The 12,423-nt window shown below is 42.4% G+C and overlaps 1 protein-coding gene across 2 annotated transcripts in view; it reads left to right on the top strand.

Moving 5' to 3' along the window:
- The first annotated feature begins 555 nt into the window (after nucleotides 1-555).
- The window catches only part of lnx1 (ligand of numb-protein X 1), a 36,372-nt gene continuing 24,504 nt past the window's right edge, over nucleotides 556-12,423 (top strand). For both annotated transcript variants that reach the window (XM_008299299.1, XM_008299291.1), the window contains exons 1-2: nucleotides 556-838; nucleotides 5,862-6,376. In XM_008299299.1, coding sequence (XP_008297521.1) covers nucleotides 5,967-6,376 — 410 coding nt within the window. In that variant the 5' untranslated portion in view covers nucleotides 556-838; nucleotides 5,862-5,966. The remainder of the gene's footprint in view (nucleotides 839-5,861; nucleotides 6,377-12,423) is intronic.

Raw genomic sequence — 12,423 nt, 5'->3', positions numbered from 1 at the left:
GAGTCACACGCACGGCTTTATGAAAGTAGCTATTGTCAAAGACGAGCTTAACCACAACAAAAAAGAAAGCCCTATGCAAGGAACAAGAGTTATGTTGTACACAAGTTTAAATCCTTTCTGTACATGGTAACATTATCTAAACCTGAGACATGCTGTCATCTACTCAGACTGGGGGCTTGTAAAAGAACAGAGCACAGCGCTGGTCTGCGGGAAATCAATCATGTAGGTGTATAAAACGTTTTGTGAGTCATTAAACCTTTATTGTGTTCCAGAAGGGGTCGTGTCAGAACTTGTAGCTCAAACTGCTGGTGCCCTTTTGCATGACATTTCAATATTTCATTAAAAAAAAGAAATACTTTTTTTCTGAGCGATGCTGGTGCACTTTTGAAATATGTTTCAGCTGCTTATCAAATGACCGTCCACTCTTTCAGTTTCTGTGTCCACTCAGCTTTTATTGGAAAATCCAGCTTCCCCAAAACTTCCAAATCAGGTTTGGGCAGTTCTCTTGTTTACCTTCTCCCTGACCCCGCCCCTCTGCTCTGCCACTTCCTGATCACCTTGGTCTGGTAAAGGTGAGCAGGTTCTGAGCTAACACTCCCCGCTTTGGCTTGGAGAATTCCCTAAAGAACAGCAGCAGGATACAATTTCTCCACTTGAAGGCCGAGCAGCCAATCGAAAGCCTCTGTGACTGGGACAAAGTCCTCTTTGCAGAGTCATTTAACTCTCCTTTCCTTCCCCTCCACCTCCTCTCTGAGTGGTTTAGCGTTACACCCTCTGCGAGACTTTACCTGTCCAGGTGAACTGCAGCGTTGAAAGTGAACTTCGGCAATGAAGTCACGTAAGTACACTTTCCTGTTCCAAGTTTTACTAGAAGTGTGGCTCGTGTTTGTCGTAAATGATCAGTAGTTGACTCTGGCTTTTATCAGCAGCCCTCAAACATTGCTGAGGTGCCTCTTGCTAGTCTGTGGTATTTGCATGGAAGTCATTTGCTTTGAATCCCTGTGTGAGCGTGTGATTAGTTTCACTTTACATGTGCGTGAGACACAGAAGATAACTACATTTATGGATTTTTTTCTGTTACCTGTGTGTGTGTGTGTGTGTGTGTGTGTGTGTGTGTGTGTGTGTGTGTGTGTGTGTGTGTGTGTGTGTCAGCATTCAGCACAGTCTGTACTGACCCACTCAGCCATTCTGATATTAGAGACACTTCACAGAGCTTCACATCTGCCTGCAGCTGTTCTTGCAGACTGAGGTGTCAGGTCTGGCTCAGGCTCACCACGGAGATGAACTCAAGAGAAGGGCCGCCATAGACAAACATACACAAGAGCCTTATGTGGAGATTAGTGAAAGGGCAGGAATTACACTACTATACTAATGCTGCTTCTGCCCATCCCATATGCTCATTCTAAACAGAACGAAATGTGCTGGGATTTGAAAACACTAAAAATATTGCATTCTGTTATGCAATATTATATGTATGTCCAGATCTTTAGGAGTGTGACTTATGAAAGAAATCTTTATTTAAATTGATCAAAAAATAGAATGAAACAAACTGTAAGATTCCATATTTTTGTATTTTTTAATTAAATTTGCATAGTACATGGACAGCTATGTTTAAATGACTCATGCAGAGATTCTTGTGAAATGTCAAAACAATGTGATTCACTTTAAATTAATAAGTTTCAGTTACTCATTTGTGTGTGTGTGTGTGTGTTTTTGTTGTTGTTTTTTGTACGGAAATACTCACTAAGGTTTCTGTTTTTTCCCAGTTTTTTGTTGTTGTGTATGTTTATGAAGCTGGTGTTTGCAGAAAGAGAGGAAAAAAACCTGCTCGCTGGAATTTCACTGCATTTCAGAGACAAGTCTGAACACAACAGAGTTTGTTGGAGTCTGTGTGTGTTGGATTTGACACACTTTGTGCCTTTGATTTAAAGCTGCCTGATGTTAGTTTGTGTTTATTGAACTGTTTGGGACAGTGGAGTAATTTGGTACTACTAGTACCAGTACGAGTAGTCGGTGCAATTTTAAGCTTTTCTTGAAGACCTGATGATGATTAACTGATATGTTCATGTGAGTCTGGACTGTCTATCAGCCGTTAAACGAGTTTCCTCTTAACATGAATCACAGAACAGTTTCTAGTCTTGACTTTGCTGACCTCACCTGCTACATGTGTCATTTAAAATAACACAGCGACAACAAGTTCCAGACATATTAGTACACGGCAGGGGAAAAAAACATATTTGCGATGATTAACAGAGTAGCTATGCAAAAAAAAGCAGGCTGTTTGTCTGATTCAGCTGACTAGGCCTCTCACTCCAAGGGCGTGTTTTGTTTGATTGATACAGGCATGATTTGATTTCTCTGGTTGTACACGAGGAGCGGATGTGTACACAGCAACATGCGAGGGCCGGTGTGGGCAGTGAGAGTGCTGACGCCGACGCAGCCACCTTGTCACTGGGTTGTTTTTCACACTCAATCGTTAAGAAAAAAGGAGCTGAGGTGGCACAGCCTTGTATCATTATTAACTCGTCAAGTCACCTCGGATCACAGGAGAGAAACCCGAGAGTGAATCAACAACCTTATTTGCATAAAATGTGCAATGTGCAAGGAGGAAGGTGGAGGCTATCTAAAACAAACAACTCTCCCTGCTTTCGAGAAGTTGAAAAGCGTGAGGAGCTGCCTATTGAGCCGAGGCTTGACATGACTTTAGGTTGAAAGACAAAGGAGATGCTCTCGCCTCAGTGTTGCGTTTACAATCTCAACATTGCTGTTTCGTTCACTATACGATCAAAACTGAAATAGAAATGTGGAGGGAATAAGAAGATGGCGCGTGAAAGCCCCACCTTTCTAATGCTTTTTGGATCCTGCACAGCAAGTGTAGGCATTAATAAAACATCAGCAACATGTAGTCAAGGTTCAAGCCAATCAGCTCTCTTCCACTGTGCTGAGCAAAGAGCGGCCGTCCAACAGGACTGTTTCAGCGCATGAGGAATGAACCAGAGAGAGTTGATGCTCCTCAGGCACGGGTGTGTCCTCTCAATATGACTGTCGGTAAACGTGGGTGTGTAGAGGCATGCGTGTGTGTGTGCTGCCCTTCAAGCAGGTACATGTATTTGTGTGCGGTACAGTATTGTTATCTTCATTCCAAACACAGATTATGGTGGTTAATGGGTTCTCGTCAGACTGTGAGGGTGCTGAAGATGTTGTCCACGTTGTTTCACACGAAAGAGGAGAACATTCAGATCCCTTTTTGCTATACATACATGTGCTTATTGGTAGTGTGAAGTCGTCCTTTTAACGCCAAAGTTCCCCACAAGAAAAGAAGAGAACAAACTTATGGGAGATTATGTTGGAGAAAGTATCAAACCACCTTCATTTTTCATTTTCCTTAACTATGAATCACTTTTTTTCCTCTTATTTTTTCATCTGCTGCTGGCAGGAATTTGTTCTCTCTCTCTCTCTCTCTCTCTCTCTCTCTCTCTCTCTCTCTCTCTCTCTCCTTTTTCTGTTTCTTGCTTTTCCTGTGTAGTGATGAAAGTGCTCTGCTCCATAGATCAGGCCAGACCTCAGACGCAGCAGGTGCCACAGTGTGTGATGAATCAGCCATGTCACCACAAGTTCTCAGTGGGAAAGTTAATCTTTGTTAAGACTGCTCAGCCTCTTCTTATTAGCCTTCCCCTCCCAGACACACCAAAGACACTGAGCTTTTTATGGCTGTCACAACTTCCCGCACGCCAGCTTCATAGCGATTATGTAAAATAAGAAATGGCATCTGCCTGTTTTGCCTTGACAACTTGGTGGCTACTTTGTGTGCGTGGGACATATCTGTATGCATTACCATACTGGGATGCACATCAAAGCCTATTCTCTCTTATGATTTAAAAAAAACAAACTATTTAGCACACGAGCGTGGGAATGTGTCCAATTAAAATAGAACTAGTGTTTGGATTACATTTGTATTTGTGGACTCCAAACACAAGTTTTGTTGTTGGTGTTTTGTTTTTTTTAACAAGATCTTGTGTCTAATTAAGCAGCCAAGACCCAACAGTGGGTCCAGATACAAAGCAAGCGGAGCGCCAACGAGATCGCTGTTGCCAAGGTGACGTGTGCCTGACTGAGCCCATCTGTTTGTGTCCATGTGCTCGAGGAGCCTGCCTGTTTTGGATATGACGTGTCCACTGGCACGCTCACAGCGCTGAGCTCAATGTAAACCTGTGTAGCAGTAAAAAAAAAAAAAAAAGGCAAAAAAAAAACAACAACTTGGCGTGTTTGAAATCATGTCACATCCCGCTGTGGATTAACAGTGATGTGTGATTGTCATGCAGTGCACCGAGCAGAGAGCCGGGGACTTATCTGTGTCTATCGGTTCTCTGCACTTGCTGCTGAGATGAGTGGTATTGATGTCCCTGCATCCCGAGAAGAAATCTCACTAGTTCGATATCTCTTCTCTGTGCCAGTGGTGAAATCAAACAAAGTGAGGGAAAAAAAAAGGAAGAAGAGTTTGGAGGATTGCTGCAGCCGTCATGTGCTGCGGTTGTTAGCGTGTGTGAAACTGAAAGACTGAAAGACTCTCAGCATTCCTGCTCTGCTCCACCAGCACAGTTTATCAATACTTTCACATATTTGAAACGATAACCACGGCTGCTGTCTCCCTTTGTTCAGTGAGGGAAAGTAACTATGGACATTTATTCAAATACTGTGCATTGTTTATGTCCATTTGATACTTCAATCGAGTTCACATGCATATGACATTTAAAGTTACTACTTGCTTTTCACAACACGAGTTCACAGACAGAACAATACACTGTTGAATTCCAGGCCAGTGACTCATAACCGTTATGAGCTGTGACTGCTATCAGTTTAAGACATCAAAGATTTGTTTGCACCTCCACTGACAACACCAACCCAATGGCAAACTGAGTTTTTTTAAAACTTTTATTAAAATGTCCATATGGGGATTTTAATATGTTGGAGGACACATCATAAAGAAAATACACATTCAGTGCCATGGATTTCCACTTTGAAACCGTAGCTTACAAATGACTCAAAAACATGGATTCAGACTTTCAGGGTTTCATATGTAACAAACCTAAGGAATAAATCCTGTCTACTTGAGGGGCGGAGCTTTCTGCGTCATTGTTCTTCTTCAGAACTGGTTTCCAGCTTAGACGTGTGCGGCTGAATCACAACTCTAATATTGGAACTGGCAATTGTGTTGTGCAGAGTAGTTTTAAAGTGTTGTGAGTGGTGGGAGAGCTGGTGTGCTAGAGCTTGAGTAGGTGCAGAAAAGGCTTGGAGTTTATAGATACACACATTATATAAAAGGTGTAGGGTTACATACAAACCATTTTAAGGCATGAATTGCCTTTTTTAATAGGGGGAAAAAATCTAAAAATGTCATTTTATTACACAGAGTATTTCTTTGTTATTATCTGAAGAGCGACTTTAAACAACATAAACAACAACAACAAAAACAAATAGATAAAAATCACAAAAAAGCCTACATTTAGGAACATATCTAAAAAACATAAAACTAATTTGTGTAACAGAACAGATCTTTGTCTGCTTTCCTACTGCATTAATCATGTGAAGACCCTGAGGTTGTATCAGGTGATGCTGGATGCTCAGATTGTAAACCACAAGGCTATTAGCCAACTGTATAAAAAGTAGTTAAACTGGTTCCACACCTACAACAGTAAAATGCTACTTACACACTGACACATACATATTATCAGTCAAATAATGCCATGTATCATCTACTGATAAAGCCTCGTACTTGTATTATAACATAATTTTGAAAGCAGAACTTGTACTTGTAATGGAGACTTTTTAAATTGATGTATTTTGACACTGTTTCCTCACAGGCCTCCTTTGCTGGTGACCTCTTCACCAGATCCACCATGACATCCCCAGCCCTGCCCTCCAAATGAGCACACAGGAGGAGATCACAGCCTGAAGTTGCCACGGCGATGGCCGAAGCATCGGCTCCCCCTCTTTCCCCATCAGATTTCGGACTATTGTCTCCGCCTCCTGACCTGTGCGCATGCTGCGGCCACAGTCACCAGCTGGAGGAGAACCACGAGTACCAATACCAGGACGAGGTGGACGATGACCTCGTCTGCCACATCTGCCTGCAGCCGCTCATCCGGCCTCTGGACACGCCCTGCGGACACACCTACTGCCAGGAGTGTCTCACCAGCTTCCTGCTGGAGAGCGACTTCTGCCCCGTGTGCCGGGCGCCCCTCATGCTGCAGAGCTGCAGGAAGCCCAGCCTGCTGGTGCACAAGCTGCTGGACAAGCTGATCGTGGCCTGCCCCTTCGCTGACCATTGCACTGAAACGCTGCCCCGTGGTGAACTGGCAGACCACATCAAGAGCAGGTAGGCTGGCAGAAACACCACCAAAACCACCACTAAATAAATAACCAGTATTCTTAATAAACAAGTAAGCAAGTACTGCTTTTTTAAAAAATCTTTCTTTGGCCTTGCTGTCCGCTAAAAACTACAATGACCTGCAGTAAACACACATTCTAAGTTTCCCGCCCTCCTTTGCCCGTCATCATTAACCCACAGCTCCGGTCCCAAAGGGTAACGTTCTTCTTCCAGCCAGGCTTTCATCTAAACTAGGCCCAGCTCCTCTGTTTATATATCATTAAAAGACAGTACTTGGGTTTCTCTCAGTCTGGGTCTATTTTCATTAAGGCTCATTAACACTCCCCTCGCCCAAAGGCCGCTGGGATAATTAGTGCATCTCGCCACACATCACACACAAGCAGCAGAGTGTTTCCCATTCATTTGCACTTAAAACTTAGAAATTCAAGTTCTTTAAAACTCTTTAAACTCTAAAAAAAAAAAAGTTCTGTCCTCCTTTCTGCCCCCTCCCTCAGTCTTATTCCCCACCACCCACTCAGCACTCATTTCCTATGCTTCCTCTCCTTCAGCACTGGCTCTTCCATCCTTCCCTCTGTCAGTTTTTTTTTTCCCTTCATGTTGTGTGAATGTTATAATGAGGTGTGGATTTCTGAGACCGACTCCCAGAAGGATTGGCTTGCTCTCCCTGTAGTTAGAAGGTGTTATCTGTAGAGGTGAGGGGCCACATCCAGAGAGATGGCTCTAAACACCGTGTGCAAGGATGCAAAAATGTTTTAGTGAAATATTCATTTCAACATCTCAATTATGGACCCGTGGCTGCGGCTACTGTATACCTGTCATTTGTTGTGTTTTTAATAGTTTTAAATACACACGGATCACAAGCTAAACAAACAGTGTACTGTGTGTGATGGTATTATAATCTGCAGGCAGGTGGAGGTCGGGGTGGATGGATGGGTCAACCAAACATCAGATTTAAGGAGACATCATTTCTTCACTTTTTTCCCAGTGATCATGAACATCCCTTAAAATCAGTGGTTAATCAAATAGTTATATTTATATATTTAAAAATAGTAGTTTTATAAGAAACTGTTATTTGTGCGCATAAACTTAACTAAAGCTTAACTACAGTCAGATCAAAAACTATGTTATTTTTGCAACAGTGAGCTGGAGGGGAGCTACAAATACTGTTTTTCCTCATTTCATTTGGAGAACTTGGTAACTGCTAAGACTATCATAATATTTTCCTGCACATCAAAGATCACAGTTGACCCCTTGTGTCCTATGTGGAAGCATTTGCATTAAACTCCCTCTCCAGGCATCATTTAAACTCCTAAAAGCTAATCTCTGTTCATCAGATTTACATATTTTAAAGCTTTTTTTAAAAAAAATCCCTTCATGCTGTAAAATTGCTTAGATGTGACTCTACACTTTTGTCACTTGCCTGCAGCTTGAGCACACCAGCTTGCCTACCATTCTGTTCAAATACTGTGAGACGATTCTACGCTACACAATAGCAAGTTGTGATATTGGAGTAATTTGGCCATACATGTTTGGTAACTGATGATGAGAATGCTCCACTCTGAAAGTTGACAGGATTGGTTTCTGAGTTTTGTTATGTATGAAACCCCAGAAGACTGAATCTATGCTTCTAGGACAGTCAATGGTATGCAACAGTTTCAGGATGGAAATGCTCAGCCATTGCGTTTTAGTCATGATATGGCTTTTAGCTAATAAAAACATCACATGGACAAGGTGAAAAACCTGAACTTCATCGGAGGGATCTTTCATTTTGTTTCTTTCCTTATCTATTCAATTTTTTTTTTCCTCTCATTTGTCACTTGGCTGCTAGTACAGTGTGTGGAATGTTAACATCATTGAACTCAAAATGTGAGTCCATATCCATCCTATCAGTGCATAGGAGTAAGACATTACTTGGCTCCTGGTTGTGATAGATTTTCCCATTTCAAATTCAACTGAAACTCAAATAAAGCCAATCTTGAGATATTATATAGACATGAGTTTCAAGGCCTGTGTTTTATGTACGTGATGCTGCTCTTCCCTCTGCCTGCATTTTGGAGCTGGTGACAGCAGAGCACACTGTCTCTGGCTGTTGCTACCCTAAAATCTGGCATTGGGTCAGCAGTTGTAATGACTGAGACAGCCACGCCATCTGGTCAGAGCTGATTTCATACTAATCTAATCATTCGTGACCTTTATTGGCCTTTGGATGGAGAAATTGCCATTCTGGACACATCGACCGCAATCAAGAACAAAATATTAACTTTATGATCAGTGGTATTTCTTGTTGGCTTTGTTACGTTGTCTTGTGAGGACTTGCACAGGATTCAGCAGAGAGGGCATTCCTATTTGCTGGCTCAGGTATTCTCTTTCCCTTTCTTTTCATTTTTTTTTTTCTAGCAAGTTACATGTGGCTACATGTGCATGTGCCGTTGGTATTACTTGAACTGGTTTTCTCGGTTCTGAGCACATCCCACTTGCATGTCTTTTGCATTAGTCAAGTTAATTTACATTGAGTTTAAAGTGGATATTTCACCTGCCTAGAGCATGATTGTGTTTTCTCCTTCTAGTGTGAAAACTACCTTTTCTTTGTGGTACACCTCCTAAGCCCACTGAGGAATTCTTTAGCTTATGTAAATACTGTAGGGAAAAGAAATTCTGGCAGGCATTCTAATTTAATTCTGCATGTTTAAATGTGCCACATACTTCTGTATGTTACTTTGCTGTTTGTGTGTGTTTTGTTTGAGCGATACAAACAAACAGAGAAAGAGAGAGAGAGAGCAAGAGAGAGATATTGTCAGCTTATATTCAAAGCCAGCTATGGTGGCAGGTGGGTAAGCTTAGTCGTTTTGTTATCTATGTAGTTCTTGTGGCTGAATTAGGCTTTTCCAAAAATACACCTAAACATGATCTGCAGACCTACACAAAGAAATGTGTTACTGATGACCTTAGGTAGGTGTAAACAATGAGTCTTGACTTAAATCCAGTCAGAAACAGAGACTGCATATATAAGATGGATGTAAGCTCAAAGTCTGAAAAGCGAAGCCAGTGCATAAGTAACTTACACTTGTATTCTTTCTAATATTCAACAGGGGTGACACCTTTGGGTATCAATAGCAAGTCAGATTGTACAGAAGTCTATGAGCGAATCATCCAACTTGTCACTTCATTTTCTGCCTCAGTGAACATTTTCCTAGTGAGCTAATGATCTAAATTGCTTGTTTGAAGTCTCCTCGAATGTAGCACAGTGTTTATTTGGTAAATTGTGGTCCATGTCAGAATAAAATACACATTAAAGCAGTGTATGCATTAACACTGGGCTACCTTGGGATTGATAAGTTACTGCCATACAGGCCTAGGTAGTGTCCTTAAGTTCTCAGTCAAATCTACCTCTCACTCACTCCTGCTTTCAAAATACCTATATGGTTTGAAACTTAAAGCTTCAGAACAGTAGTCCAGTAGTTGCATTTTTTCAACTGAAATAAACGTAAAAACAATGGTGAGATTTTTTTTATTTTATTTTTTACTTTGTAGGTCGGGGCATCCCTGTAACACCACAGTGTTTTATTTGTTGTGTTATGCTGTGACACATTTTATCTTTATCAAAAAATTGCATCTCAGTGTGATTTGGGTAATATTTCCATTAATCGTTCAGCCCTCAGTTTTTAGTATTTATTCCCCCAGGAAAAACCAATACAATGAATGGCAATACAATGAGGTGGGGAATAAGATGAATTTGTGTTTATTATTCTGATTTCATGGGGATATTTTTCACTCACCTACCTACAGATAATGTCCCTAAGCTTTTACTCTTAATTGTTAAGTTGTGTCGGCAAAGCAGAATTTCAAGAACATCCAAAACATGCTGCAAATTTGATATAAGGCGCTTTGATTCCACGTCACTGTGAGCAATTGGCTGCTCTGAGTGGGAAATGAAAAGTAATAATGGGGTTAGAGTATGTGTATATGTGTATGTTATGATGCTGTTTTTGTGAGTGTGAGTTAATGTGCGAGTGTATGAAATGACTCCTGTGGGGCAGACTGGCTTCTGTTCACAAACTGCATCCTGTCACAATCCAATTACTTTTCCATTTCCTGCGTGCCCTGTGGTCTTGTTGCTGTGTGTACTGTTCAAATACCGCAGGACAACTTATGCCTCAGTATGCACGCATGCATGCATTAACACACAGATGCACCGGCACACACACACAGACAAATTCAGCCTGTAACCACACTACCTCCATCCATGAAATATTCATTCAGACAGGGTATTTACACCAGTTAAGTGTCTTTCTCAAGGGTAGCAGACGGCTCAGCGCTATGAAAATCGGATAACAGTGGGAAAAAAGAGGCTGGAAGAGGGAAAAGAGAAAGAAAAAGGAGAGAAAAGTGTTGTAATTTTTCAGTATATAAATAAACCCTGCTTGACATTACTAAAATAGCTAAATAAGTAGCACTGGAAAAGAGACTGGGGGTTAGATTTGATAGGAATGAAAATAGATGCGAGGCCCAGCAGTGTTTCAGATTTAAAGTTGTTTTGGCACCTTCTCTCCCTCCTGCTTCGTGTGTAGACTGATGAAAGAGCCTCAAAAGGATTAAAGAAATCTTGTACACATCTCAAACAACCTCATTGCAATTAGCAGTTTAAATGTATCTCGCTTCTGTTTTTTTTATAATCAAATCACAGCTTCAAGTTCGTGCTGGTTGGTGCCGCCAAACCCAGTCCGTCCACCTCTGCCCCAGTCCCTCCCCAGTTTCCCAAGAATCCTGCACAATCAATCAAAACAGGTGGAGATGGCAGACAGGTTTAACCTTTGTTTATTATGAATTACCTATCGCCCTGTCTCCCCTCCCCTCTTCTGCTTGTTTATTGGAAAATTTAATGAATGTGCAAATGAATGATTGGCTGAATGAATGAAATGTTCAATTGAGCAGTGGTTCAGCAGCACTTAATCCAAATCCTCTTCCTTTTTCTGCCCGTCTTTCTCATTCATGTCAGTCAGAACAACAAGCTTTCATCCCTGCAGAGAATATTGATTTGCCGGTGTGTTTTGGTCATGCTCTGTCATTTTTTTTTTTTTTTTTTTTTTTTTTTTTTCTTTCCACACATGTAGGCAGATTCTTTTGAGCGATCAGACCAATCTGCTGCACTGGGAACAGTCCATCGTTGAAGAGGAGGGGTGAGGGTTTGGAACATATTCTCTCCCTCCCCTCGACCCTCCCCTTGATGGACCAACGTATGTGCGGCAACAGGGGGGGGGAGGTGAATGCAGGGGTTGTATGTGTGTGTATACATGTCCGAGGGTGTATGTGTGTGCACGCATGAGAGGCGAGCAGAGCCAATCAGAGCAGCACCAGGTACCTTTCCCCCCCTATCCTGGCTGTGTTTTGGTCTGCTCCGTCCCCCCCGCCCCACCCTCAGTGGTTTCTGCTGCAGTATAAGTCACAGGCTGCGCTGTTCTCCCTGACATACACTCGCGCGCACACTCACGCACACACAGCGGCTGACAGACATGCACACACACACATACGAGTGCAAATCCTCTTACAACTCGCCAGTGCCCGGAGCAGATTAAGGGGCTGCACATCTCAAATTGTATTCCAAATGTGCCACCTTTGCATGGGTCTCCTTCCTCTTCTTCTTGCACTTTCTCCTCTTCCTCCTGTGCCACAACGGGACTTCTCCTCTGCACCTGCTTCTGCTGCTTCTTCCTCCACCTCCTCCTCCGCTCCGTCTTCAACCTCTGGCAACTGGCCCGTTTGCCTCTGCAGCTGAGATGACCAGGCGGCCAGCCTGAGGCAAAAAAAAAAAAAAAGGGGGAAGAGACTCACACAGGCAGAAGTATAGAAGAAGGAGGGAGAGGGAGAACAGAGAGGGGGGACAAGAAAGAAAGAAAGGAGGAAAAAGAGACAGGCTGAAAAGGTAGGAAGTGAAGGATTAATTCAGATCTGAGAGCGCCTCTGGACAAGGAAGGCAGGCGAGGAAAGGAGGGAGGGTGGGGGTCAGCACGGCCAGGCTTGGAGAATTGGAGGTGGAG

This window comes from Stegastes partitus, unplaced genomic scaffold, assembly GCF_000690725.1.
Source record: "Stegastes partitus isolate 25-593 unplaced genomic scaffold, Stegastes_partitus-1.0.2 Scaffold30, whole genome shotgun sequence".
Classification (NCBI taxonomy): domain Eukaryota; kingdom Metazoa; phylum Chordata; class Actinopteri; family Pomacentridae; genus Stegastes; species Stegastes partitus.
This window is presented reverse-complemented; position numbering and strand designations above follow the sequence as displayed.